Source organism: Eublepharis macularius, chromosome 6 (genome assembly GCF_028583425.1).
Source record: "Eublepharis macularius isolate TG4126 chromosome 6, MPM_Emac_v1.0, whole genome shotgun sequence".
In the NCBI taxonomy this organism is placed as follows: domain Eukaryota; kingdom Metazoa; phylum Chordata; class Lepidosauria; order Squamata; family Eublepharidae; genus Eublepharis; species Eublepharis macularius.
In genome coordinates this window covers 40,967,456-40,993,909 of record NC_072795.1, presented here as the reverse complement: position 1 = coordinate 40,993,909, position 26,454 = coordinate 40,967,456, and the positions used below count along the sequence as shown (strand labels likewise).

Here is a 26,454-nt window from a genome sequence, read left to right as displayed (position 1 = left end):
GGTCTCATCCACATTTATAATACTTATTTTAAATTAAATACATGAAATGTTCATGTTGGTGCCTCTACCTGTTGAAATGTTGTGTACAGTGTACAGCACACAGAGCAGCCAGTCGTACTATTAAAGCAATTCCCTCTATGGTTTGTAGACGTTCCTCTGTCAGAATGTCTTGTTCAAGGCGAGACAACAGGGATTCAGCTTTCTTGCTTATAGCACTCCACAGGACGCTCTTCATTTTCATATTCACAGAAGTAGGCCTATGCATCAACATTTTATTTTAGAATGCTTTTGTTTTTTAAAAAGATGTTTTATGCTGAATTTGAAAACCCAACAGTAGAAAATAGCTAAACTGAACTTTAGACTTCCATCTTTTGACTCAAGATAGTAATAGAATTAAGGATTTATTTCTGCAGTATAGTTTATTTATAGAACAAGGTGAACATTTACGTTTTCAATGCACAGGGCAGCCTGCAACTATGCATCACATTATTAAAAGCTATATGAGCATAATCAGTAACATTCATCACTGTGGCTGAGGCATTATATGCCTTTTGGTTATTAGGGCAATGCTGGCTGCAGTTTCATGTAGTGGTTAAGAGTGGCAGGACTCTAATCTGGAGAATCGGGTTTGATTCCCCACTCCTCCATTTGAAGCTAGATGGGTGACCTTCAGTCAGTCACAGCTTCTTGGAGCTCTCTCAACCCCACCCACCTCACAGCGTGATAGTTGTGGGGATAATAATAACATACTCTGTAACCTGCTATGAGTGTGGAATTAAGTTGTCCTGAAAGGCAGTATATAAATCGAATGTTATTATTATTACCCATGTATTTAAGACTGATATTTTACCAACATCAAATACAAATAGTTCAGCTTAAATGATTAGGGGAAATTTAGAATATTTTCATAGGCAAAATTAAAAAGCAGCTCTTAAAGTAGATGCTAGGACAAGGCTTTCAGTAACACAGACATTCTATCTTTTATTTAATATTTTAATAGAAATGTAGTTAGAACTTATCAAATATCTACTGAATTATAACACTGTACTCTGCTGATGTAGGAAACTTTTTAGGATGCTTTAATGAAAGACTTCGTCGTATCCTTTTCCCCGGAATGTCATCACTACTACTGCTGGTCCATCCATCAGCATCGGACGTCTCTAGATGATTACTACAATGGAACTCCTGGATGACTTCTGATGCTTCAGTCTTCAAGGCAACGTAAAGTGGACTCAGTAGGTACTAAGGCATAAACACACACACACACCCTCAATATTGCTGTACAACTTTATATTTCTTACACATTCACAGGAGGTCTCAACTTTAAAAACAACAAAAGAACAGGTATGTTGTGAGGTAGTGTATACATTTTCTAAACAAAAAATAAAGGAGAACATAAAAACAACCAACGGATGAGTCCCTCAAAATCACATACATTATTATGTACTTCAACACTTCTGAGGCCAATTTTTTAAAACCTTTGATGCTTAATTGTAAATTAGAAGTCAAGCCAACTTCATACACAATTAAATTAATATTTTGAACCAGGAATCAGTAACTAAATCCCAGGGCCAAACCTTCCCCCTGAGGAATAATAGCTAGCCATTCCAGATACCACTGATGAATAAGAGATGTAAGCATGAAATGGTGGCTGCAGAAACAAAAGTCGCTGGCCTGCCAGGGTGGTGGCTTTCCATCATTTGCCAGCATTTTGTGCTACACCGCCTTTATCACCTAAATGTAACCTATTTCTTTTGAAACTGGAGATATGGTTTATTCATTCTTTTGTCAATTAGTGGCTTCTTCATATTCAGACAAGCAAATTGTAACCTACACATTTTACTGCAACAATACATAGATCAGTGCCTAGTTTCAACGATACGCTAAAAAAAAAAAAACCAGGGAGAAATCCACACAGATTTTATTAGGCTGTTTATAAGCATAAAAATATAAAATGTAGGGATCGAACTCTCAGCCATGCTTAGATTACAATATATTAATAAAAGCTAAGTGGACTGTATCCTATTGCTCTACCTAATGGCAATATCTTCCTTCTCCGAACAGAATCAATGTGGTAGGATACAACCAACGTAACCCACAAACATTTACTCCAGATGCACTTTCTGAAATAGTTATTTGTACAAACCTTAAATCCATACACAAACAGCCACTGCAGTGGTCTATTTTACATTACTCACCTCTTGCTCTGACTGGCTTCCTATTGCAACAATGAAAAAGCTGCAGATGCTGTTAATCCGGGTCCTTCTAACTGGAATAGCAGATTCATATCCAGCTGGCACAAACTTCAGGAAATACTGCAATATGTGACATAACGCTCCTTTCACCTTCTCAGACTGAAGAAGCCTGAGTGCATCCGCTTCAAAAATTGTATGGAGCTTCTCCAATAATATGTTTAGATAGATGGGTTCAATGTTCTTATGGGCATAGGCTTCAAAAGGAAACAGAGCCCTCACTAACGTTAACAACGGTTCTTCAAATTGTTCCAACTGTGCAACATCCACTTCATGAACGGACTGTAACATTCCAAAAAGAACAAAGAAGAAATTGCTAGCTAGTTGTTCAGGAGGCCCTCCTAGTTGGACCAATTCTGTTAGAAAAATCATGCCCAAAGCTTTGGTTTTTGGACTACCATACTCCAAAAGAGAACACCCAATTCCCCAAAGGATAGTGTCCTGTCGTTTAAAAAACATGTCCGAAGCTATATCTGTAAGAATTTTTATCAAGGTAATCTCCAAGCATTCCACATTGCTCATGCCCATCAGCTGTAATGGGACAGGACTTAAATAGCCCAGGTGTACTTTGCAGTTGCCTGAAAACCTGTTCACAACTACAGGCCAGCTCAATAAATCACCTTGGAGGTACCCAGCTGCATTTCTTTCATGGAGCAAAATCAGATCTTGAAGAAGATGTAGTAATTCTCTTGTCAGCAAGTCAAACAAGGCACAGTTCTTGACTTTGAAAAGAGATAGTAGAGAACAAATGACGTTACAGATATTCTCATGTAAAATGAGGCAGTCTGGACTAGCAGCAATCCTCAAAAGTCTTGATATGATCCAACTGGTAAATTCTGGACAAAACAACAACAACAACAACAACAACAGGGAAATGTTATTGTGTAGGCTGCAATTCTATAAACACAAACTTTGGAGTAAGTCCTATTGAACTTTTGAGTAAATGTGTAGAAGAACAAGCTACAGTTATTTCATATGAAGCAGCCCCAAATGTTTTGATCAAATAATTTTTTAAAACAAAATAATGAACACAACAATCCATGGTAAAGTGCAATATACCTCAAAAAATTGCAGCACCTTTATTGAGGTTGCCACTGAACTCAGTTTTCTTTTAATGGCATATTTCATCTCAGCTGTTTGCTGGGATCACAGAGACTTCTCTTCCTCCAACATGTTCAGTTAGTCCTAGGTTCCACAGAAACTAGGCTCCTTAAACTAAGTCTCAAACTACTTTTATTCTGTACTGTCAATTCTCACTACACAAATTTCACAAGAAAGAAAAAACGGAAAAAATTAATCCAAATTAAAGACTCTGACCTTAGGCGAGACATCTTTCTTAACCTTTTCTTGTCTACAAGCTTACATAGTTTATGGCTATAGTGGCATATCACGTATTTTAGTTTATGATATGCAGTTGGAAATGATGGCTAAAGTTACTTTTGAATTTCAGTTAGGGATACACAAGTAATCCGCTTCTCCCCCACCCCCAATATTGTTGGATTCAGAATTCAGGAAGGGAATAAATACTGATATTTGGAAGTATTTAAGCCCCCAACACCATTTCAGGATTTGGATTATTTCTGGAATTCCAGAACTATTTGCACTCCATTATTTCCTATGAGGGGCATTGAGTGGCTCTTTTTCAGCCAAAAGACACAAAAAATGCAGGTGACCTAATACTGCCTGTCAGTAAATAATCTCCAAGTTTCAAGCAAATTGGACCAAGGGGTCCAATTCTACGAGCTCCTGGACAAGGTGCCTCCAGCCATTCTACTTGTCACCATTGTTTCCTATGGGGAAAAAATTCCATACTTTCTCCAGGACAAAACCAATAGTCAAACACACCACTGGCCAAAAACTTCCCAATGCAAACATAACCAAGAAGCACAACACAATGGACATCAAACAAGAGAATCCTAGTAGAACCAACTGAAGCAAGGGACACTGTTGCAAGCTCAACAGAGCCAGCAGCAAACCACAGTATCAAAGCCAAACCAATCTGACAAGCCAAAGGCAGCCAGTCAGACCTGGCAGAACATTCACTTTCTGTCTCTGTCTCACACACATACACACTAATGTCACTTCCCCAAGGAAAGCCTCAGAACAAGAGGGAGGGGTTTGGGAGGGACACCTAAATTCTCCTCTCTCTGCGGCCTATACTGTTACTGGCTCAGAAGAGGAACCTCAAGAACTGCAGCTGTCCTTCACCACTCGCACTCCTCTTCCCTTCCACCCTTGTAACAGAAAAGTACAACACCAATACAGCATGCATGAGCTCCATCTTAGGTGCTTCTGTGGATTTTGCTTGTTTTAGTCTGCATACATGCATCTCCTTTCCCAACACCTCTTTTTCTTCCCATTACATTTGTGGTTCTTTTTTTCTTTTGGGAGTAGCAAGAATAACATGTTTGGCACAGGGTTTATTTATTCTCTGTACAGAATTATGCCAACAATAACAAGCTTCTTCTCTGGAGGGGCTCCTTGCCTGTGGCCTTCATATCTTCGGGTAAGATACTTTTTTGGACTCATGTAATTACCCTCTTTTAATGATTTGTGTAGTTACAATGGATGGTATGATTTTCTGTTGATTCAGTTGATATCAAGAATACAGAATAATTATTTTGTAATAATAAAGGCTTAAAATGTAAGCAGAGACTCCATAATTGTATTACTTGTGTACAATACCCAGTAATGAATCAAAGACATTATCTGTGGTGTACCTCTTGCCAGGAGTTAAATGATTTGATAGAGGAAAGCTAACTAGATGTTCGCAGCTTCTCAGTTGCACACCTATATCTAAATCAGGCCTGACCAGAGTCATCCAGAACAAGATGTTTGAGTTCTCTAACCCTTGTTGCCTTTTGGACTTTGCCTGACTGCTAAATCCTGCCTGCAGGCACTGTTGCTACAAAACTCTGCGGTTGCCCAGAACTTTGCCTCCTGATGGGTGAGCAGGACAACCTCTGGGAAGGGTGTTTTTCCGTGACTCCGCCAGCACAGACTAAAAGAATGCAGGCAGAAGCATGTGCTCACTTCACTCACTCAGGCTAGTAGCTGAAGACTGGCAAGCTGACCTTCAAGAAGGCCAATTTCTCAACTTGCCAGAGAAGCAGAGATAATTGGTGTGGGCTGACAGGCAGACAGGCAAAGGAAATCCAAGGCACAGACAGACTAGAGCAGTCAGAGGTACACCACCGGAAGCATTCCAAAAAATCTCACCCTGAAATGGAGTCGAGATGCAGCCAGCCCGCTCTGCTTTTTATCCTCTTTGTCCATGGTCAGAAAGCTATGGGCTTTGAGAGAATTGTCATGACTGGGCAGTTAGAGCTCTCCCTTGTGTATGACCTCATTTGCATGGGAGAGCTGCCTCCCTTCCCTCTCCCTCCTATTGCCCAGAAAACTGGTTTAAATGGGAAAAAAGAGGCCTGTGATTCTTAAAATGCTGGCCCCAGAAATTTTCAGAAAGATTTGGGACCTGGATACCATTATTGCCAAGAAGAGAATCTGGACACCTGAAAAACACAAATAATTGCTCCTTGTCAATGACCTCAAAAACTCTCTTAAGGGTTGTTAAAGGTATGCACTGAGACCTTTATTCAGACAGACCTGGATTCAAATTCTATCAAACCACTATATAATTCACAATTAGACTCTAGAAAACAACAAAAAGAAAAAAGTGCATATATGTCACATACAGTTGCAATACTATTTACCGAAATCCAAAGACTGAGCAGAAAGGGTTAAACTCACCAATACAGTCAGACTCTGTTTCACTTTGGTGCTGAGTTCCAGTTAGGTTGATAAATATCAGCGGGGAGGATTTCATGATGTGAAAAATAAAATCAAGCAACATGAGAGAACTTGGCTGAGATTCGGTTTTCTTAACAAGTTCTACAGCCACTGAAAGAGAAGCACATCCACATTGTACTTTCATAGCTTTTTCATTTCAAGACAAATTATTGCACTATGGCACCAATTCTGCAAACCTACAAAACACAGTGAATGCAGAGCTTGTCACACCAGTTTCCCAAACTTGTTTTTCTTCAGATTTTTTTTCAATATTTATCTATTTCATTTATAATTCACTGTTCTCAAGGCAGAATACAGAATTAGAAAGCAATATAGAAAGCTGCTTTTTGCTGGGGGAGGGGGGCTTTGCCATGCAGGCTGAGCTTTTCCATCTGTTCAGCCTCACTCCATGACTGCTGATGCACTTCTGGGTGCAAAACATATTTTTGTTCTTTTAAACTAAACTGTGCCTCAGGATCATACCCACTAGCAAGGTTCAGACATAATGCCAACTATGGGTCTAGCACCACATGAAGTAGCATTTTGCTCACATAACCACCACCACCCCTCCATTAATTACTTCCATTTTACTGCAAACCACTGTTCCCTTTTCCTTTTAAATCATACTGTTAGTATTCTTTAACGGGAATATTCAGTCAGAGGGACCATCTGTTTGTCAACTTGTCCATTCATCAAGAAATTAGGGACAGGAAAATGTGGGACAGAGATCATACATGGTTTGACATCTTGAGCTTTTCAGAAATTTGCTAGTTTAGTAATTAGAATGCCATTTTACTTACCAACATCTACATCCATAAGTATCCGGTCAATGAACTGACAAAGTATTTGTCTTGGCTTCTGTACGACAGTATTATATTCCTCTGGACTAGCACTGGAATTAAACATAATTTTAGTAGTTAAATTTGTTTCAATTTGAACATGTTAATTTTTTAAATTAAAGATTAAAAAGTCTGCACAAATAGTATTAAAAGGTGTTTACTTGATTTATACTCCACCCTTTTCCCTAGCGGGAACCCAAAGTGGCTTACATCACTCTCCTCTTCCAGATAAATGCTGGATCCCAGATACAGCATCAACTTTTTGGTTTTTGGCAAAGGTTGATTCTATTCCACCAGTGAATGAATTATCAAATGACACCATATTATTCAGGATGCTTTAATCTCAACCGGAATGTAAAGAATACTCCAGAAGGATATCTTCAGATTGGCAGACTAGATAGCCAAGATTCAATGTAAGTGCAAAGTGATACACATAAGGAAAATTCTTAACTTACACCGCAGGGATCTAAACTAGCTATGACTACTCATGGAAGATGGGGGGGGAGGGGGACTATTGCTTCAGCAACAACAACAAAAGGCAAATTCAATGATGGATATTCTAAGGAAAAGGGCTGAAAAATAACTATCAGAATGCTTTCATAATTCTGGGGTACAGCAGCATTTTCATTTATTTTATGTAGAACATTTCTATACTGGCTCTTCAGAATCCTGCTTGAGGCAGCTTACAATTTAAAACCACTGTATTAAACAAATAAGCAATTAAAAATACTATCTGCAATCTGGCCACTCCTTTTCAAAAAACATATTACAGAGTTAGAAAAAGTTTTTAAAAGTAACTAAACGCTCACAGGGCAGAGATTTTTTTTGTACAAAGGAATCAAAAGAAACTAAATGACAAAGGCAGCAATCCTGAGTATGCTTATGAGGGAATAAGCACTATCCCATTCAAAGTGATTTGTTTCCAAATAAGCATACATAAGATGACATGAAAACCAGTGTAGTGTCAGACTAGGACGTGGAAGATCCAGGTTTAGAATCCCCGCTCTGCTATGGAAGCTTGCTGGGTGATCTTGAGCCAGTCACACACAGACAGCTCAACCTACCTCACATTAAGGACAAAATGGAGTGAGGATAACATGGAGAAGGAGAGAGTATTATAAGCCACTTTGGGTGCCCATTGTGGAGAAAAAGTCGATTATAAGTAAATTAGCTTGATAAAGTTATAAATGGTATCAAATCTGTCTCCTGAACTAGAAGTCTGATTCAGCTTCATAAACTGTAAGGCTGAAGACATAGGAAGGATAATCCACTCCCTTAAATAATCCATAATTAGCTTCACTATCATAAGATGTGCTAGCAATGGCCAGTAGCTTAAAAGTCTTTTTTAAAAAGATAAAATAATCAAGAACGATCTAAACAGGCACTAACCAGGAAATACTAAAGCTGATTTAAAAACTGTAGTTCCCTTTCAGAAGAACTTCCTAGGTAGGATCAAACAAGAGAGAGCTGATTTAGAATTCATTAGCCAGCTCAAAACGATACACCTCCCAGGATTTAACAGGGATCCTCGATTCCTAACTTACTGGGTGCTAACAACTCGCGCTGGTACAGATATTTTGTTTCACACATTTCCTCCTTCCTTAGATTCGAGGTTTATTTTACTGTGCTGCTGCTGGCTGGAAGTGTCCCCACATTTCTTCTCCTATGAAACCACGCAACATCTTGCACACCAAGGAATGCGAAGCAGGGCTTTCTCTCCGATACATTGGTTCTCCTTGCGAGGAATTTTTCATGCGCGGAACGGATTCAAAAACAACATTCGCTGCAGCCATCTCAGGGTTTCTACCTTCTCATTCTTGCTACATGTACAGACCGGGCTTCGCTCCTAGGAGCAGAGAGGCTTGCTACTGAACACACAACGGGAGGTTAAGCCCGTCTTTGGCTCGCAAGAAGCCCTGCATGCAACGCTTCCTCCTCGCTGGGAGCCACAGAAGCCAGCCAGAACAAAGGGGCCCCTTTCCTTGAACCTACCTGCCGAGCTCCCTGAGGGCTGGGATCATGGAGGCCATCTCCAGCCCCTCGTCTGCCATCCCGACCACCCGAAAGCTCCTACCGCCGCTCCCGCCGGCTCACTTTCGACTTGGCGCCTCCACCCGCCAATTCTCTCTCCTTGCGGCAACAGCAGACCTCGGACGGTGGCTGGCAGCAACCAAAACAAAAAAAAGACGTTTCAGTTCTCTTCCTGACTTCTTCCGCAGCGCCTGGTTCTGCCTTCGGGCTTCGTTGAGCGCAGTGAGGGATGTTGGGAGAGAGAAATCATAATGATGAAATAGACGGAGGTGCAGATTGACGTTCGGGGCGAAGAGCAGGGGAAACGCACGTAATTAGGCTGCATAACAAACTTTAAGTAATAAACAGTCCGATGTTATTTTTTTAAAAAATTATACCCTAGTTTTCTCCCATGCAGACCCAAGGTGGCTTACATAATTCTACTTTCCTCCATTTTATTCCCGCAACAACCTTGTGATGTAGATGCAAAGGAGTTAGCCGTGTTAGTCTGTGGTAGCAAAATCAAAAAGAGTCCAGTAGCACCTTTAAGACTAACCAATTTTATTGTAACATAAGCTTTGGAGAATCAAGTTCTCTTCGTCAGGTGCATGTTACAGAAACTGGTCAAATATAGAAGAGGAGGGAGGAGGAGGGGAGGAGAGAGAAGATGCAATTAGGGGGGGAGAGGGAGGGTGCAACCAAAACATTCCTTTGCTAGTAAATGTAAACATCTCCTTTTGGTGTGGGGATCAGTTGGCTTCAAAGGAGTTTGCTGTGTTAGTTTGTAGCAGTAAAACAGCTAGACCATCCAATTCCAATGCAGTATAAGCCTTTGATAACCACAGCTCTCCCCGTCAGATGCATCTGACAAAGAGAGCTGTGGTCCCCGAAAGCCCACGCCAGGTGCCACTGGGCTCCCCCAGACCCCGCCTCTGTAAAAGAAATCTGTTACCTGTGATAATGTGATAACCATTCATAGTCCCTATTCAGTCCCAGCTTGACAGAGTCAAATTTGCATATGAATTCCAATTCAGCAGCCTCCCGTTGGATTTTGTTTTTGAAAGGTTTCTGTTGAACTACAGCGACCTTTAAGTCTTTGATGGAATGCCCTGGTAGATTGAAGTGTTCTCCCACTGGTTTTTGGACATTTCCATTTCTAATGTCAGATTTGTGTCCATTTATTCTTTTGCGTAGAGGTTGGCTGGTTTGTCCAATGTACAGAGCAGAAGGACATTGTTGGCACATGAGGGCATATATTAGATTGGAGGATGAGCAGCTATAAGAGCCAGAGACAGTGTAGTTGATGCCATTGGGTCCTGTAATTGTATTCCCTGGGTAGATATAGGGGCAGAGCTGGCATCTGGGTCTGTTGCAGGGCCTGGTACCTGTGCTGGTGATTCATGACTGTGAGTGAGAAGTCGTTTAAGGTTGGGGGGCTGTCTGTAAGCAAGGAAAGGTCTTCCACCCAGGGCTTCTGAGAGAGAGGTATCATTTTCCAGGATGGGTTGTAGCTCACTGATGATACGTTGGATGGGTTTGAGCTGGGAGCTATAGGTGACAACCAGTGGTGTACTAGTCTGGCCCTGTTGATTTGTTTCTTCACTTCATTTGGTGGGTACTGTAGTCCCAAAAATGCTTGTTGTAAATCTCTTAAGTGTGAGTCTCGGTCGAGAGCATTGGAGCAGATACGGTTGTAATGTAAGGCTTGGCTGTAGACAATAGACCGAGTGGTATGTTTAGGGTGGTAGCTGGAGGCATGTAGATATGAGAATTGGTCTGTTGGTTTCCGGTATAAGGTGGTATTTATTCGTCCATTATGTAGTTGTACAGTGGTGTCCAGGAAGTGTACCTGTTGTGTAGAGTGGTCCAGGCTTAGGTTGATAGTAGGGTGAAAGTTATTGAAGTCCTGATGAAATCTCTCAAGGGCTTCCTTCCCATGGGTCCAAATGATGAAGATGTCATCCAGGAATCTTAAGTATAGTAGTGGTTCCAGTGGATGGGAGCTGAGGAAGCGTTGCTCCAAGTCCGCCATGAATATGTTAGCATATTGTGGTGCCATGCGTGTGCCCATGGCTGTGCCATTAATCTGTAGATATAAGTTGTCACCAAATTCGAAGTAATTGTGAGTGAGTACGAAGTGACAAAGTTCAGTGGTGAGGTGTGCTGTGGTTTTGTCCGGGATAATATTCCTTATGGCTTGCAGTCCATCTGCATGTGGGATATTGGTGTATAAAGCCTCCACATCCATGGTTGCTAGGATGGTGTCATCTGGTAAGTTGTCAATGGACTGTATTTTCCTGAGGAAGTCAGTGGTGTCCTGTAAATAGCTGGGTGTGCTGGTGGCATAGGGCCTGAGGATAGAGTCCATGTATCCTGAGACTCCTACTGTGATAGTGTCTCTTCCTGAGACAATGGCGCATCCTGGGTTACCCCGTTTATGGATTTTGGGTAGTAGGTAGAATTTTCCTGGTCGTGGTTCCTGGGGTGTGTCCGTATGGATGCATTCTTGTATGTCCACGGGGAGAGTCTTTACTATTTTATTGAGTTCTCTTTTGTATTGCTCCGTAGGATCAGCAGGTAGTATTTTATAGAATGTTGTATTGGAGAGTTGTCTTTCTGCTTCTTGTAGGTAGTTCTGTTTGTCCATGATGACCACTGCTCCGCCTTTGTCGGCTTCCTTGATTACGATGCCAGAATTGTTTTGGAGGCTGTTTAGGGCATCTCTTTCTGCAAAGCTGAGGTTCTGCTTTAGGTGTTGTTGTTTGTCAATTATTTCAGCCTGGGTACGTCGACGGAAGCATTCAATGTAAAAGTCCAATGAAGAGTTCCAGCCCTCAGGGGGTGTCCATGTGGAATTCTTTTTTCTGGAGTTTTGTAACGATGATTGTGTATTGCTGGGTTGGGCGGGTGATGGCTGCTGTGATGGTGTCTGTTCAGTGCTTCGTTCCTCATTTTGTTCAGCAGAGTAGTTGAAGAATTCTTTCAGTCTTAGGCGTCTGAAATAGGCCTCCAGGTCTCCACAAAGTTGTATGGTTTGTGTGGGTCTGGCTGGGCAAAAAGATAGTCCACATGAGAGGACAGATTCCTCTGCTGGGCTCAGTTTGTGGCTGGAGAGGTTGATGATGTTGCTGGGTGGATCCAAAGTGTTCTTGTTCCCTTTTGCATGCAGGAGTTTTGAGAATTTCTTCTCCTTCTTGTTCTGTAATTCAGTAAATAGAGTGCAATAAATAGTGATGTAGGTTAAGCTGGTTGGGTGTGACTAGCCCTAAATCACTCAGCAGGCTTCCATGGCAGAGCAGGGATCCAAACCATGCTGGCTCTCCATATACATGCTGTATTTCCTCGGAAGTCAGTTCCCACGATATGTTCCCCACACACACCACCCCAAGCAAAGATTAACTATGAATTATAATAATTTCAAAAAATATTACAGTGGTTGACAAATCACAAGGTAAAAACTAAGCCAAGAATTTCTTGGTGGTGATGGTGGAAAGCGCCATCAAGTCAAAGCCAATTTATGTCTCTTTCTCCGCCCCCCCCACCAGCCAATAATAATATTATTATTACTATATCCAGATCAGGGTGTTTCTTCATTAGAAATACTGAAAATACCCAAAAAAATGCCCTCAAGCAAACAGTCTATGGCAGATGATTTTTGTTTGAGGGCTTTCTAAAGTTCACACTTTCTTTGCGCTAGAGGCCCCAGATGTTTAGAGAAATGGTGGGTCTTGGTTACGCAACATGCCGGGATGGCCCTCTGCATCCCAACAGCTACCATGGATTATTTCATGTTTCAAGGGAGGGGAGGCTGGCTTTCAAGGGGAGAGATCTAACAGGCCGTTGGACTTTGTAGTGTCCTGTCCATCAAACTGGCAAAGATTCCCTATGAAGTGACTTCATCCATTGTCTCTTGGAGCACTTTTCAACAGAAGACTAAATAAATTAGCCTCATTACCTGTCCATTGTGGACATTATGTCCATATCATGCACTATCTCATCGGATTTCCCTTAGCAAAGAGCCAGTTTGGTGTAGTGGTTAAGATTGGTAGGACTCTGGAGAACCAAGTTTGATTTCCCACTCCTCCACTTGAAGCCAGCTTGGTGACCTTGGGTCAGTAGCAGCTCTCTCACAGCTCTCTTAGCCCTACCTACCTCACAGGGTATCTGTTTGTGGGGATTATAATGACACTGATTTTGTAAACCTCTCTGAGTGTGGCCTTAAATTGTCCTGAAGAGTGGTATATAAGCAGAAGGTTGTTGTTATTGTTACCAGGAAAGTAACAGCTCATGAAAGACAAAGACGTCTGCTTTTGCTTCATGTAAATCTACAAAGTGTTATGTGTTTTCATGGCACCATATAAAATAACAACCATCATCACAGGACAGTCAATATGATATGGAAAGGCAGGAGAATTTATTAGCACATTGTTGCCAAAGGCACTTTCTGTTAGGTGCCTATGACTCCATCATAACCATATACTGTATGGTTAAAGCAGAGCCAACTGAAACGAAATCCTACTAAAATGGAGGTCCTGCACCTGGGTCATAGATTTGTTTGTTTCATTTATAGTCCACCTTTCTCACTGAGATGCAAGGCAGATTACATAGTGTGAGATTAGTACAATCAGTATCAAGGACATTTCCATACAGTATCAAGGACAACAATGTCATAGTATTTTACAAAGACATAGCATTAGCAAGGATCCAATACAGAGCTGAAGAACTGCTGAAACAGAACACAATCAATTCTAGGACTGACATTAGATAACATGAAACACAGGTAGTATATAGAAGTACATAATCAAAGCAACAAATAATATGCAAGGCAAGATAGTGGTGAAGTCTACAGTCCCTAACTCATTAGCGAAGCATCTGAGACCCCCCCCCCCTTTTCAATGTTTCCGTTGGAAAAATTGGGAAATTGTGGGAGTACTGAAAAAATACCCTCCTATAAAATATTTTCTCTTCTTGAGTGAGATATATCTTATCTTACAAAACATTTCACTCATTCAAAATGTACAGCATATCTGAGGACATCCTTGATTTTTCTAATGTAATGTAGACATACAACAGTTTTGAGATTTTTGTTGTTGTTTTTTAAAACCACCTATGGCAGCATAATTGGCAATTTTAATGGCCAGTGGCATTAGATCTTTTGATCAATGGCATAGATCTTTGACCAAGTTTGCTATAACTGGGCTGAGAGGATCCAACATCAACAAAATCAGTTCTCTGAAACTCAATCCACAAGACATACTTGTCAGTTTTGATGTTGTATCCCTGTTTACCAAGGTTCCAGTAAAAGACACTATTGCACTTATTAATCAGATTTTCCCAGAGGATGTAACAGCCTTAGTCCATCATTGTCTGACAACCAGTTACTTCCAATGGGATAACGAATTCTATGAACAGATGGATGGGGTGGCCATGGGGAGCCCTCTCAGCCCAGTTATAGCAAACTTCTACATGGAACATTTTGAAAAAACAGCTCTAGAATCAGCACCCCACAAACCTAGTGTATGGTTCCGGTTTGTGGATGATACATTTATCATTTGGAGCCACGGGGAGGAAGAATTGATGGGGTTTTTGAATCATCTCAACAACATCCACCTGAACATACAATTCACAATGGAGAAAGAAATCGAGGGAAAACTCCCATTCCTGGATACCCTGGTCATCCGCAAAGCAAACTTTCAGTTAGGTCACAAGGTCTACAGGAAACCAACTCACACTGATCGGTACTTACACAAAAACTCCAATCACCACCCCCGACAGAAAAGAGGCATAATGAAAACATCAGTGGATCGTGCAAGACGGATATGTGAGCCGCACTGTCTCAATGAGGAAATTAATCATCTAAACCACGCACTTCAGGCAAATGGCTACTCCAGAAATGAAATCCGAAGAGCAATCAAACCCAGGATGAATCAAACAACCAAGGAAAAACAGTCTCCTACAGGAAAAGTGGTTTTTGCCATATATCAAAGGAATTACTCATCAGATGGGAAAGCTTATGAAAAAGCATAACCTTCAAGCAGTATTCAGACCCACCCGAAAAATACAACGGATGCTACGATCAGCAAAAGACAGTAGAGACCCCCTCACCTCTGCAGGAGTATACCGTATACCCTGCAGCTGTGGACAAGTGGACATCGGGACCACAAAGCGTAGCATCCAGACAAGAATAAAAGAACATGAAAGACACTGCAGACTTGGACAACCTGAAAAATCAGCAGTGGCTGAACATAGCCTAACTCAAACAGGGCACAGTATCTTGTTCCAGGACACCAAAATACTGGACAACACTTCCAACTACTTTGTCAGACTGCACAGGGAAGCCATTGAAATTCACAAGCATAAGCAAAACTTCAACAGGAAAGAAGAAACCTTAAGAATGAACAGAGCATGGTTTCCAGTTCTGAAAAACACTAGGCTAACAAAACACTCTATACTCAACAATAGCCCTGCAGAGAAGATTAGCACATCAAGCCCCAATCCATATGCAAAAGAACCTCCTCAGGATACAGTGAGGCCTCCCGCCATTAGCATTCCACACCCTGGGAAACTCTTACAGGATGACTCAGCTCAACCCCACCCCTCCTGAGTAGATACAAATGACCTGCCAACATCTTTTCCACACTGTGACACTGAGAGATCTCTGTCTTTTGGTGCTATACCTCTGAAGATGCCAGCCACAGCTGCTGGCGAAACGTCAGGAACTACAATGCCAAGACCACGGCAATACAGCCTGGAAAACCCACAACAACCATGATGTACAAGGACTGCAAATAATTTCCCCTCCTTTACTTCAAAGACAGGACTGAATCTGTATTTACCAGATACCTCTATAGTTTTACATCCTTCCTCACTCAACAATGCAAATTTACTGTCGTGCCAGTAGGGTTCAGGAGAGAAGGTATGTGTTTTGCAGCCTCAGCCTGAATCTGTTAGTAAACATATAATAAAAGTATTTTATACTCCTTGTGGAATAGGGTGGGGATTGAAAATACCTCCACAGCAGAATTACTGTATAGTTGATGATGGCAGCATTACTTTTTTTCTCTGTTGACTTTAAAGGGTGGGTTAACAGGGAAAATCCGATTTGGCTGGGTTAGTGCTATATACCTTCAAAACTGAAACAATAGCTATATGGTATTGTATTGTGTAACTAGTATAGCATATAACAAAAGGTATAAGCAAAGTCTCTGATGCCAGGGATGTGTGTGTGTGTATAACTCATTAGATGTAACTCACATCCTATGCACGTAAGAAAAGATAATTGATGCAGCCCATTTAAAACCAGAGTTTAGTGTGATTTCCTCTCCAGGAAGTGAACACGGGATTTCAGCCTTCTACATTTGCAATCCAGTTGATTGGGGGATTAAACGTGCCGAACGGCCTCTCAAAGTCTCCCAGCAGCCTAGTTCCCAGCTCTTAGTTTCCTGGAATCAATTACATGTTTTTAAAGGCTGACAATCACTGGAATTTGATCCTACGATTGACAACCCTCAGACCCCCCTCCTAGCCCCTTGGCAGAGCACGCTCCGATCGGAACCCGCCTCCTGCCGCCTGGAACGCAAACCGATTGATTTCTGCGGCTACCAGTCAGCAGAACTGAGACCGCCCGCCGGCTGCAGGTGTCCTGTGCTTTGCTGCTCCTGCCGACAGACAGCCTGGCGTTGAAGCTGCAGTTAGATCTGACTTCAGCAGCAGCAGCAGCAGCAGCAGCAGCCCGGGAAGAGTAGCAGGAAGGTGAAGGGAGCCGTTCAGACGCCCGGTGGTTTTGCAGGTATCTTTTTCCGAAGGGAGGAGGAAAGAGGTATCGGCTTTGCATCATTTATTCCCTTCAGCCACTGGGAGGCTGTTCATAACGGCAGGTTCATTTTTAAATGGTTTAAAACTTCTGCGGTTTGGCAGCTCAGTTTTGCTACTTTTAATTTAATGTTCTCAGCTCTCAAAACAGTTGCTTTTGAAGGAAACTAGCGCTTCTATTCCCCAAGAAATATTAATGTAGATAAGAACTGCAAAAATTATTCTGAAGTACAAAACTACCTGTAATCCCTTTCATAATAATTTTTTGGGGAGCTGATCATGAATGAAAAGTAATAGCATTTTCTTCTGTTGCTGGTTATTTATTAAAGAGGAATATAAGGCTCTTTGGGATGTTGGTGTACTTTATATGGGTGGAATATTGTAATAGAAAAAGTATTTGTATGATCGTATTCTTCGCTGACAGAAATAATGAAGAGTCAAGAGAGGAAATAGAGTTGATGTCAAACTAAGGTTTACATTCCTGAAGGAAAACTATAGCCATTGCATTTGTTTTCAGTATTATATGGTAAATAGCTTGCTTGCATTGTTCATTTGCTGGGAGAGAAGACTGAAACACAATTCTTTGTGTAAATGCTGTCTGATGCCTGTTTCTATAGCACTGAAAGCAGCCCTCAGTGCTTCACCAGAAAAGAGATGAAGGTGGCTTGATTGTGGCCCAATTTTGCAATTAAAGTTTTTGTGATAACTGTTGACCATTTCATTCATAATTGATCATACCCAGACTTTTTCTTCCACAATGTGTGTGTCTATATATATATATATATATATATAATTCACTGATGTGCATACACACACACACCAATGAATTCAGGTGCCTTTCTTCTTGCCTTATCTTTTCAAAGGTGTTTCTGAGTCATTATGAAAGAACTGGGACATTTTTACACTTTCAAAAATGATGTTGCATTTACTTTTCACTTCTTTCTTTGCCATGTTTGATCACTGGAGAGGAAATTAGCACTGTTTAACCTTGATATCTTTCCTGAGGCTTATTGTGTTGGATAGGAACCAAGTGGAATGAAAAATTCATGCTGAGGCATGGACTAGAGTGAACTAGCATTGCCAGCGCATGCTAGATAATCTCAAATGCTCCTATAGTTTTTGCAGAAGTTCAGAACCTATGTAATGTTTTCTTAAAACATAAAATAACAGTCCAGTCCAAATGTTAATACTACATTGTGTTGATTAATGTTATTGTTTCTCGGGTGTTTAAGGTGGACATCCCTAAAGTGGTGTGGAATTTGACAGGGTAAATGTGGCTTCTTTCCTAAAACTAATTGACCATGTGTAATGTTAATAGAGATTTACAGGTAATTTCATCCAGGCTCAGACAAGAATGACCAAGCCAATAAAATTAATGCATGTAAACAGATAAAGCTGCCTTGTACCAAGTGAGACTATTGGTCCAGCCAGCTTAGTGCTGTCTACTCTGGCTCTCAGCAGCTCTTCAATGTCACAGACAAAGAATGGTCTTTCCCAGCAAGTTTTTCCTGTGATCCTTTAACCTGTTACATCAGAGACTGATGTGCAAAGCACCTTCTGTACCACTGAGCCATAGCCCCTCTGTCTGGGAAGTAGCAAACATTAACAATCTGATTAAAACATGGGTGCCATATGTATACTGTATGTGCTATAATAGTCTTGATCCCAGTGTGATCACTAACCAGGTATATCTATATATGATAAAGAAAGTAACAACCTACCTGACAGGTAATTGACCTTTGATCAAACTGATATGTGTATTTTGCTGGGGGCTGAAGTCTAGTTGGAACAAATCCTGATAACTATTTCATTTGGAACCTGCAAGAACTAAGTAGAAAGGGTTTGCTGCTTATAGCAATATCAAGCACCTGTATATTAATTGTATATTATATATTAAATATATATTAATTAAAACCAATCTTTTCTTAGAAACAGAAATCAAAAGTAATAGGATATAAACTTATCAATTGGTTTAAAATGCTGACCAATAACAGTGCAATCATAAACAGAGTTTAGGCTTTTATGCCACTGACTTCAATGGATTTTAAATGATATTACTCTGTTGGACTGCAACATCAATTCACTAAATATGGAAGAACAAAAAGTTAGTAATGTTCTTATACTGTCTGTACTGTCATGCTTTTTATTTGAATAGGGCTAGGATTTAATACTTGTGCATCTGGCCTAAATATGCGTACGTTACCATTGAAACAGTAGGTAGTATTAACTGTTTCAGAATTGTGCCTGGATTTGTGATCATCCAAACATTTAAAGTACTGAATCTTAGTTGCAATAAGTAGTCATATTTTCATTCTGAACAATAAATCATATGAGAGTTGTATACGGTCTGTTTGATGGATTGCTATGTATGCAAACTTACTGTTCAAGTTTTTGACAGGGTTTTTTATTCTTTTCAAATTTTATTCTTTATGAATTAACAGAACTCATTAAGAATTATTTTAACTAGCAATCAATCAGATCGTTCTTTGAAGTTCACAGTGTCACTGATACTGCTGTGGGAAGCAGTGTTTAGGTATGTGATAGGCTTCCTCTGGCAATTATGTGGCTTTTTTTCAGAACAATATAAATAGGAGAACCCAGTTAACCATTATCATATATAATATGGAATATTGCAAATGATATGTCAAATTATCTTGTTTTGATGCTGCACTGAGATCAGTTCCAAATGAATGTGGTGGTGTCATGCCTCATGTACCTCTGTCTAACATGTATAAAAAGAATATTTGTTTAAAATTCTCATGGGTATTTATTGGGGAAAGTAAACCAACACCCATAGCCCACTTCACTACTAGTTTAAGAAACAACTCAAGACATTTAAACTTGGTGATCATAGAAGTAAAAGGTTTATTTAGCAATGAGCCTGAAGCAGTCGATTAGGTAATTGAATTCATACAGGAAAGCATCAGCTCCTGTATTTTATACCTTTCAATCGACATAGAAAAAAATGTATACAGTTCATAAGACCTCATACAGTTCTGTAAATAAACAGCCAGTTCTTACAATCAAGTTCTAGTAGGATGCGAATTTATTTTATGTGGCCATTGGCCTTTACAATCTAAAATCATTCATTAAAAATAGAACAAAAATGCAAGAATACAGATATAGTCACATAGATAACAATCAAGTTGAGGTACATGGTGGATTGACAGGTCATAGCCAGTTTTAATTAGAAATATGGAGGCTTCCCCAAAATTCACTAACAGTATTATAATGTGTTCTAGATATTTCAGAATTACAGTTTGCTACTGTGCACATCATACACATTAATTCTGACTGCTGCATCAAGTGATATTGACTCCATGGGCATCATTGAAACTTCACTCTTAATATAATAATAATATTTGATTTATATCCTTCAGGACAACTTAATGCCCACTCAGAGTGGTTTACAAAGTATGTCATATTATCCCTAGAACAAAACACCCTGTGAGCTGGGTGGGGCTGAGAGAGCTCCTAGAAGCTGTGACTGACCCAAGGTCACCCAGCCAGCTTCAAATGGAGAAGTGAGGAATCAAACCCGGTTCTCCAGATTAGAGTCCCGCATTCTTAAGCACTACACCAAACTGCAGTTGCAATAGATAGAGCAAAAGAGAGTGGTGTTTTGTGAACTCTGCATGTTCCATATGCAAGAGACTCTCTGAGTTACATAATTGCTCATTATTACACTATTTGAACACTGAGTTCATTAACCCAGTTTTAATCCATAATAACCTTCTCTATTAGTCAGCTGCTACAACCCTTCTGATAACATGCCTACTAAAAGTAACAGCTTCTGTAACTATGAATTAGACCATATACAACTTTCTAAACAAAATCAAAACTAGGCATTTTAGCAACTCATATATATATATCATATGAAAAATGATTTGCAGTTACATTAAGTCTTAGGACAAATGATTTATAAAGTGATTTATAAACATAAACCTTTGTTTTTATGGAGGAAGCCCTAATAATTAGTATACCTCCAGATATAGTATGGATAGTGTTTGATAGTATGAATAGTGTTTTATCATTTACAAACAAAATTTGCTGCTCTGTCAAAGTGGCATATTCATCATAGTGTAGATATGCCCCAAGAGGCAAACTAACTGATTATGTCTTCAGGATTCTCAAGATGGGCTGGGGACAGTTCAGTTATATAAGAAATGTATTTTTGGTTCAGACATGAACTAGTTAAAAGATACAATCCTGGTACTTACTGAAAACACAGTTCAAGTTCTTTGGGCCCTAGTTGTATTAATTAATTAATTACAAATATTTTCACCCTGCTTCTCCATATATATATCCACTAGCAACAAATCCCATTGTGGCAAAAAATACAACAGGCACTAGAAAGGGCAGGGGGCCGGGCTGGGCATAGCCCCCTCTCCCACACCCTAATCGTGGGGGGAGGGCAGGGTGGCCGGACTGGGCATTGCCCCCTCCCCAGTGCCTTGATCTGGGGCGGGGAGAGGAGGGCAGGGCACTGGGGCCGGGAATGGCCCCCTCTCCTGCCCCTGATCTGTGATAGGGGGAAGACAACAGGGCAGCTGAGCCAGGCACTGCCCCCTCCCCAGCACTCCATTCTGGACCAGGGGGAGGCGGGTAGGGGGGTAGGGACGGCCATTGCTCCTCCCCAGTGCTCCGATCGGAAGAAGGGCAGGGTGGTGGGGCCAGACACTGCCCCCTCCCCACTGCCCTGATCTGGAGTGGAGGGAGGAGGGCAGGGCAGCAAGGCCAGGCATTGCCCCATCCCCAGCACCCCAATCTGGGGCAGAGGAGGGGAGCAGGGTGTCAGGACCAGGCATTGCTCCCTCCCCAGTGCCCCAATCACAGCAAGGAAGGGCTGGGAGTCAGGGCTGCTCGTCCTGCCATCTACTCGCCCAAGTGGAGGGCCATGCAGGTGCTCAGGCTCTTCCCTCCACTGCCCACAGCAAGGAAGGGCTGGGAGCTGGGACTGCCCACCCTGCAGCCTCCTTGCCCGAGTGGAAGGCCGTGCAAGTGGGTGGGCTCTTCCCTGCGCCAGCCTATCATGGCAGCAAAGGGCTGGTGGGTGGGCCATCCTTCCCACCTGTACGCAGAATGCGCCTGCGCCACATAAACGGTGAGTCATCAGGAATACTGCTCACCTTTTATGTTTAAGGATGAGGCAGCTCACAAACAAACCCAATAAAAATAATATGGACTAATAAAAATGAGAGCAGCAGCAAACCAGGATAAAAAAAAAATAACAGATGAAAACAAAACAACAACACCAGATTAAATATCAAGGTAAGATTATATAAAAACATGAGTAGACGCCTTTTAAAACAATAGTAGCATGAAATGGGAAATGACTGACAAAACTGAGGGAAGGGGAAGATCTATAAGCCTTAGCTGGGGATTTTCTCTTGATAGCACATCATATCCCTGCTTTATTTGGAAGTTTCCACATGATGCTGTACTTTTGCTGAGTGTAACTCTAGGGGCTCCCAGGGCTTTTCATTTTGAGCTGGAGTCTTTGCTCTGACTTACTGGAGAAACAGCATGCCAGGTGCAGGCAGAGGCTCTGTGTGAAACCTTTGGTAGCTCTGCTGCAGCAAGTCCAGAGGGGAGTCCGAATTTTGTGCTGCCTTCTAAATGGCAGTAGTCCGCTCCAGCAGACCTTCTCTTCAGCCCTTCAACAGGGATTATTTTTTTAAAAAAAACCTCAGCTGGTCTCAGTTGTGAGACAGGGTTCCGCTGTTGAGGGAAGGTGTGATGGCAAGATTACGGTCATTTCAGTGCTTCTGCACGAATATGATGAGCAGGAAGCGGGCCGAGAAGAAGAGTGGTGCGAACAGAGCAGAGATGGGGTGTGTGAATACTATTCCAGCATGTACTGCTTGCTGTTGCTTCCACAGCAGGGGTCGCTCCCCCCCCCCCACATATGAAATCAGTTGTTCATGGGGCACCTAAAAGGCTATAAATTTGGTACCCAACAAGCTTTATTGAAAAAGGAATTCCACAACTTGGGTGATACTACTGAAGAGTCCCTGTCTCTGGTGCTCAGCCTCCTAGCTTGTAGGGTCTGAACAGGGCCTGTAACAAAGTGGGCTGGCTTTTATGGGAAAGGGCATCCTGCTACCAAGCTGTGGAGCTTCATAGATAATAACCATGACTTTGAATTGTGCCCAGAGGTGAACTGGCAAATGGTTGGAATTTTTTTTTAAATGGTATGATCCCTGAAACTGGGAAATTGAATCAGTTGAATATTTCAAACAGTTTGCACAGGCAGAATAACCAGTGGAAGTGCTAAAATGAAAAGTGCTGGGGATCACAGCTGCCTAGAATTAGCAGTCAGACTGAGAAGCCTTTAATTCGATATATGTGGGGAAAGGCCCTCAAGAAAAGTCCAAGGCCTATTGCTGCTCATATGATCCAAGAAGCTTTCTGGCACTGCAAAAGATTCTGGGGCATGGCATACAGAGGACCTGCTGCCCCAATGCTTATTTCTGAAGGAACTCTGCATATGTTCAGATTACTAGAGCACTTGTCTTGCTCAGTGCCGGGTCTCAGCACTGAAAATAGGTCCTGGGACAGAGTCCTAGTATATCTTGGCTCAGATTAAGTTCTGAGTACAGCATAAAGAAGCTACCATATGCTGGAAGTTTTCAGTTGTGCTGACTTTGAAACTATTTATGAACTGCTGACTAATTCAACCCTTTTAAAGAGTTTCAATCAAAATTTTGGCTCAGTGCCTTTCAGCACACATTCCTTGTTGTATTCAGTGGGTAATTTCTATTTGCAAGTGCAACCCCTTTCTGAATTGCTTTTGCACGCTCATTCCCATCATTAACATTTTATTATTATTATTTCTTTATCCCGTGGTTAAAGCTTCTGGAATCATCTAATTTTGCTGCCAAACGCATTCTTCATCAGAATCACGGTTTAGAAACATTAGCCTGTAATTTTCCTAATAGCTTTACATTTATAGACATGTCTTCTTGCTAGAAGCTCAAGCTCTATTATGAATCACAGATGTTTATTCCCACCCCCCTGTATCTATCACTTCTGCTTCCCCACCATGATCTCTTTCTGCACCCCCTATGGGATTTTTTTTTATCACAGCTTGTCAATGCTGCTACTGTTGTTTCCTAAAGTAGGTCAAGAGAGAAAAAGAGAAACATGAGGTCCTCCATCCCAGAGAGGGCTGCGTGTACAGTTTCTGTGGTGCTTCTTGTCTCTGTCAGCAGGCAATTACAGAACAGAATTGGAAGGTGCATGCTTTCCCATATTATGACCAGCACTAATAAGGAAGCCATAAGATGTTTTACTCAGAATTAGTTTACCTATGTATAGCCAGGAATGTGTGGCTTAGGACCATTGGATCAGATACAAGTGTTGTTTTTCACCAGAGTAAGGTACTTCTGCCACCAAAAGGGTGGGGTAATAGTCACCAACTCCCCCTCCCATTGCAGGTTCCTCTTTGCCCCTGTGCTGTCCCTGAGAGTCCCTTGTTCCCCAGAGGCAATAATTCAGAGAGTTTGGGAGAGTTCAGTGTGAAGGGAGAGTTGGGAAAGCTCTGTTGCATTAGCTCCATTAACATAATTTTGGATCCAGTCCTTTCTCTTTATTGTTTAAAATGTGTATACTCTACTTTTCTGCCATGGAGATCCACAAAGCGGCTTGCACTAGTAAAACTAATAAGTAAGTCAATCATAACTAAGAACAAGTTGCCAACAATTTTATAAAATTTTTAAAACCAATGGAGCCACTCAGATTATTAACATTAAAATAGCAAATTAAAATGAATTTTAAAACTGTTTAAAACAATAGTTTTAACTCATTTATGAAAAGGAACACAGCCGAACAATCTTAGCTGGGAACAGGGTTGCCAGCTCCAGGTTAGGAAAGTGTTGGAGATTTTGGGGGGGGGGGCTCCTGGAGAGGGCAAGGTTTGGAGAGGGGAGTGATCTCAGAAGTGTATAATGCCATAGAGTTCACTGTCCAAAGCGTCCATGTTCTCCAGGGGAACTGATTTCTATGGCCTGGAGATCTGTTGTAATTCTGGGAGATCTCCATCCACCACGTGGAAGCTGGCAACCCTAGCTGGGGAGGAAGTTCCAAGGCCTCCATCAAGAAGGCCCTGTCCTGTGTAATCACCTGCTGAGCTTCTGAAGACATGAAAACATGGACCAGGTTACCTTAGTGTATAAGTAGGCTCATGTGGAGAAGGTAGTCTTCTTGACTAGAGATGGGCATGAACAGCAATACGAACAAAAAAAAGCCACGAACAGCCCAATCTGTTGTTCGCGAACAAGCTATTCGAGAGGCCCCATTCTAAACGAACAGGTGGTCATTCATTGCTGTTCGTCAAGCCAGACAGTCTGGCACCTGCAATCAACTCCCTTGGGAATTTAGGCAGGGATTGTCTGAACTCCTGCTGTTGCCCTGGAAACCCCAATCTAAGCCCAATTTAGCTTGATAGGCAGGTCTTCCTTTCAAGTGTGGAGCTCCAAATTTGTTACAACAAGGGAACAAAGAGCAGGGGGGAGGGGGGCTCCCAGCTCTGACTTTGCAGACAGTGGAGAGACAGTTGCTGTTGGTATTTTGACAGAGAGAGTGCATTGGAGCTTGAATTTTATTTGTGTGTGGTGAGATATGGATCTACACCTTCAAGTTCCAGGGCTGCTGCCAGGCTCTGGGGCCAAGCTATTATTTATTATTGGTACCTTTCCTGGTGTCTGCTCAGGTCAGGTTTCTGGGAGTGGTGCAGTAGGGATCATGACTTGGATGATGGCTGAAGGAGAGCCTGCTGGCCCCCATGAACAGCCAATCACGAACATGTTCGTGAACAGGGCCATGTTTGTAGTTGTTTGTGAGTCCTTGTTTGTGGATGGCAATGAACAACGAACATCATGTTCATTTTTTTTCTGTTTGTGCTCATCTCTAATGATGATGTCACTTCTGGGAAGCTGAAGTCATCATGTTGGCCACGGGTATGCTCCCACGCTTTGCACAGGGCTAATTCTGGCCCATTTGGGACCACAGTTGTCTTCAGTGAAGCACGGGAACATGCCTGCAGCCAGTGTGACTATCTCACTTCAGGAAGTGACATTGTCAAGCATCACTGGGAGCACACACCCCATGAGCACTTTCCCAGGTTGCCTGCTGGTGGCAAGCAATCGCCAGAGGGTTTGTCACCTCCCGCTGATAGGCAGACAACCAGGCAACCCCCCGGGAGCTTGCCCGCAACAGGCATGCAATTGGTAAGCCTAGCTCTTCGGGGGGGGGGAGGGCTAATATACCAGGGCTTCACCTGATGATGTCACACTGATGTCAGTGGGTCACTAGTGACACCGTTATGTCTAGAGAAGCAAGGAGAAACAGGTAAAAACAGGTTAAATGTTTTTCTTTCAGAGAAAGTACTTTAAATTTATTTTTAACTTATCATTACTAATAAATTTCTTGTTCTTGATCAAGAGATTATTAATACATGTTCATTTATCCATTTATGAACATTCCAAAGTTGTTCTTTGCTTCCTGAAGAGAACTAGAGAGAACTTAAGCCATAACAAAAATAAGGACTAATAATGGGGTACATTGAGGAAATCTATCCATCTGTAACTTTTTAAATATGTGGAATTGTTCAAAGATGGCATCTCTATCAGAAACCTGAAGTGGTGCCTCCTAAAGATTCTGCCTCCTCATTTTATACTGTTAAATTTTAATGTATTAATATTTAGTGCAATTAAATAACTTCAAACATACTAGGCCATCTGCATGGATTT

General features: G+C 41.6%; 2 protein-coding genes across 5 annotated transcripts in view; one reads left to right on the top strand and one right to left on the bottom strand.

Annotated features, from left to right (window-relative positions):
- Window positions 1-8,980, bottom strand: part of ATR (ATR serine/threonine kinase) — a 54,287-nt gene extending 45,307 nt beyond the window's left edge. The window contains exons 1-6 of the mRNA XM_054983479.1: window positions 8,873-8,980; window positions 6,842-6,933; window positions 6,003-6,152; window positions 2,199-3,088; window positions 1,049-1,242; window positions 69-257 (exon numbers count right to left, since the gene is read on the bottom strand). Coding sequence (XP_054839454.1) covers window positions 69-257; window positions 1,049-1,242; window positions 2,199-3,088; window positions 6,003-6,152; window positions 6,842-6,933; window positions 8,873-8,931 — 1,574 coding nt within the window. The 5' untranslated portion in view covers window positions 8,932-8,980. The remainder of the gene's footprint in view (window positions 1-68; window positions 258-1,048; window positions 1,243-2,198; window positions 3,089-6,002; window positions 6,153-6,841; window positions 6,934-8,872) is intronic.
- A 221-nt stretch (window positions 8,981-9,201) lies between these two features.
- The window catches only part of PLS1 (plastin 1), a 72,869-nt gene continuing 55,616 nt past the window's right edge, over window positions 9,202-26,454 (top strand). For 2 of the 4 annotated variants that reach the window (XM_054982684.1, XM_054982681.1), the window contains exon 1: window positions 16,523-16,679. The gene's annotated coding sequence lies outside the window, so the exon portion shown is untranslated. Of the gene's footprint in view, window positions 9,222-16,522; window positions 16,710-26,454 lie in introns of those variants that run through there. The other 2 variants (XM_054982683.1, XM_054982682.1) reach the window with 2 other exon arrangements.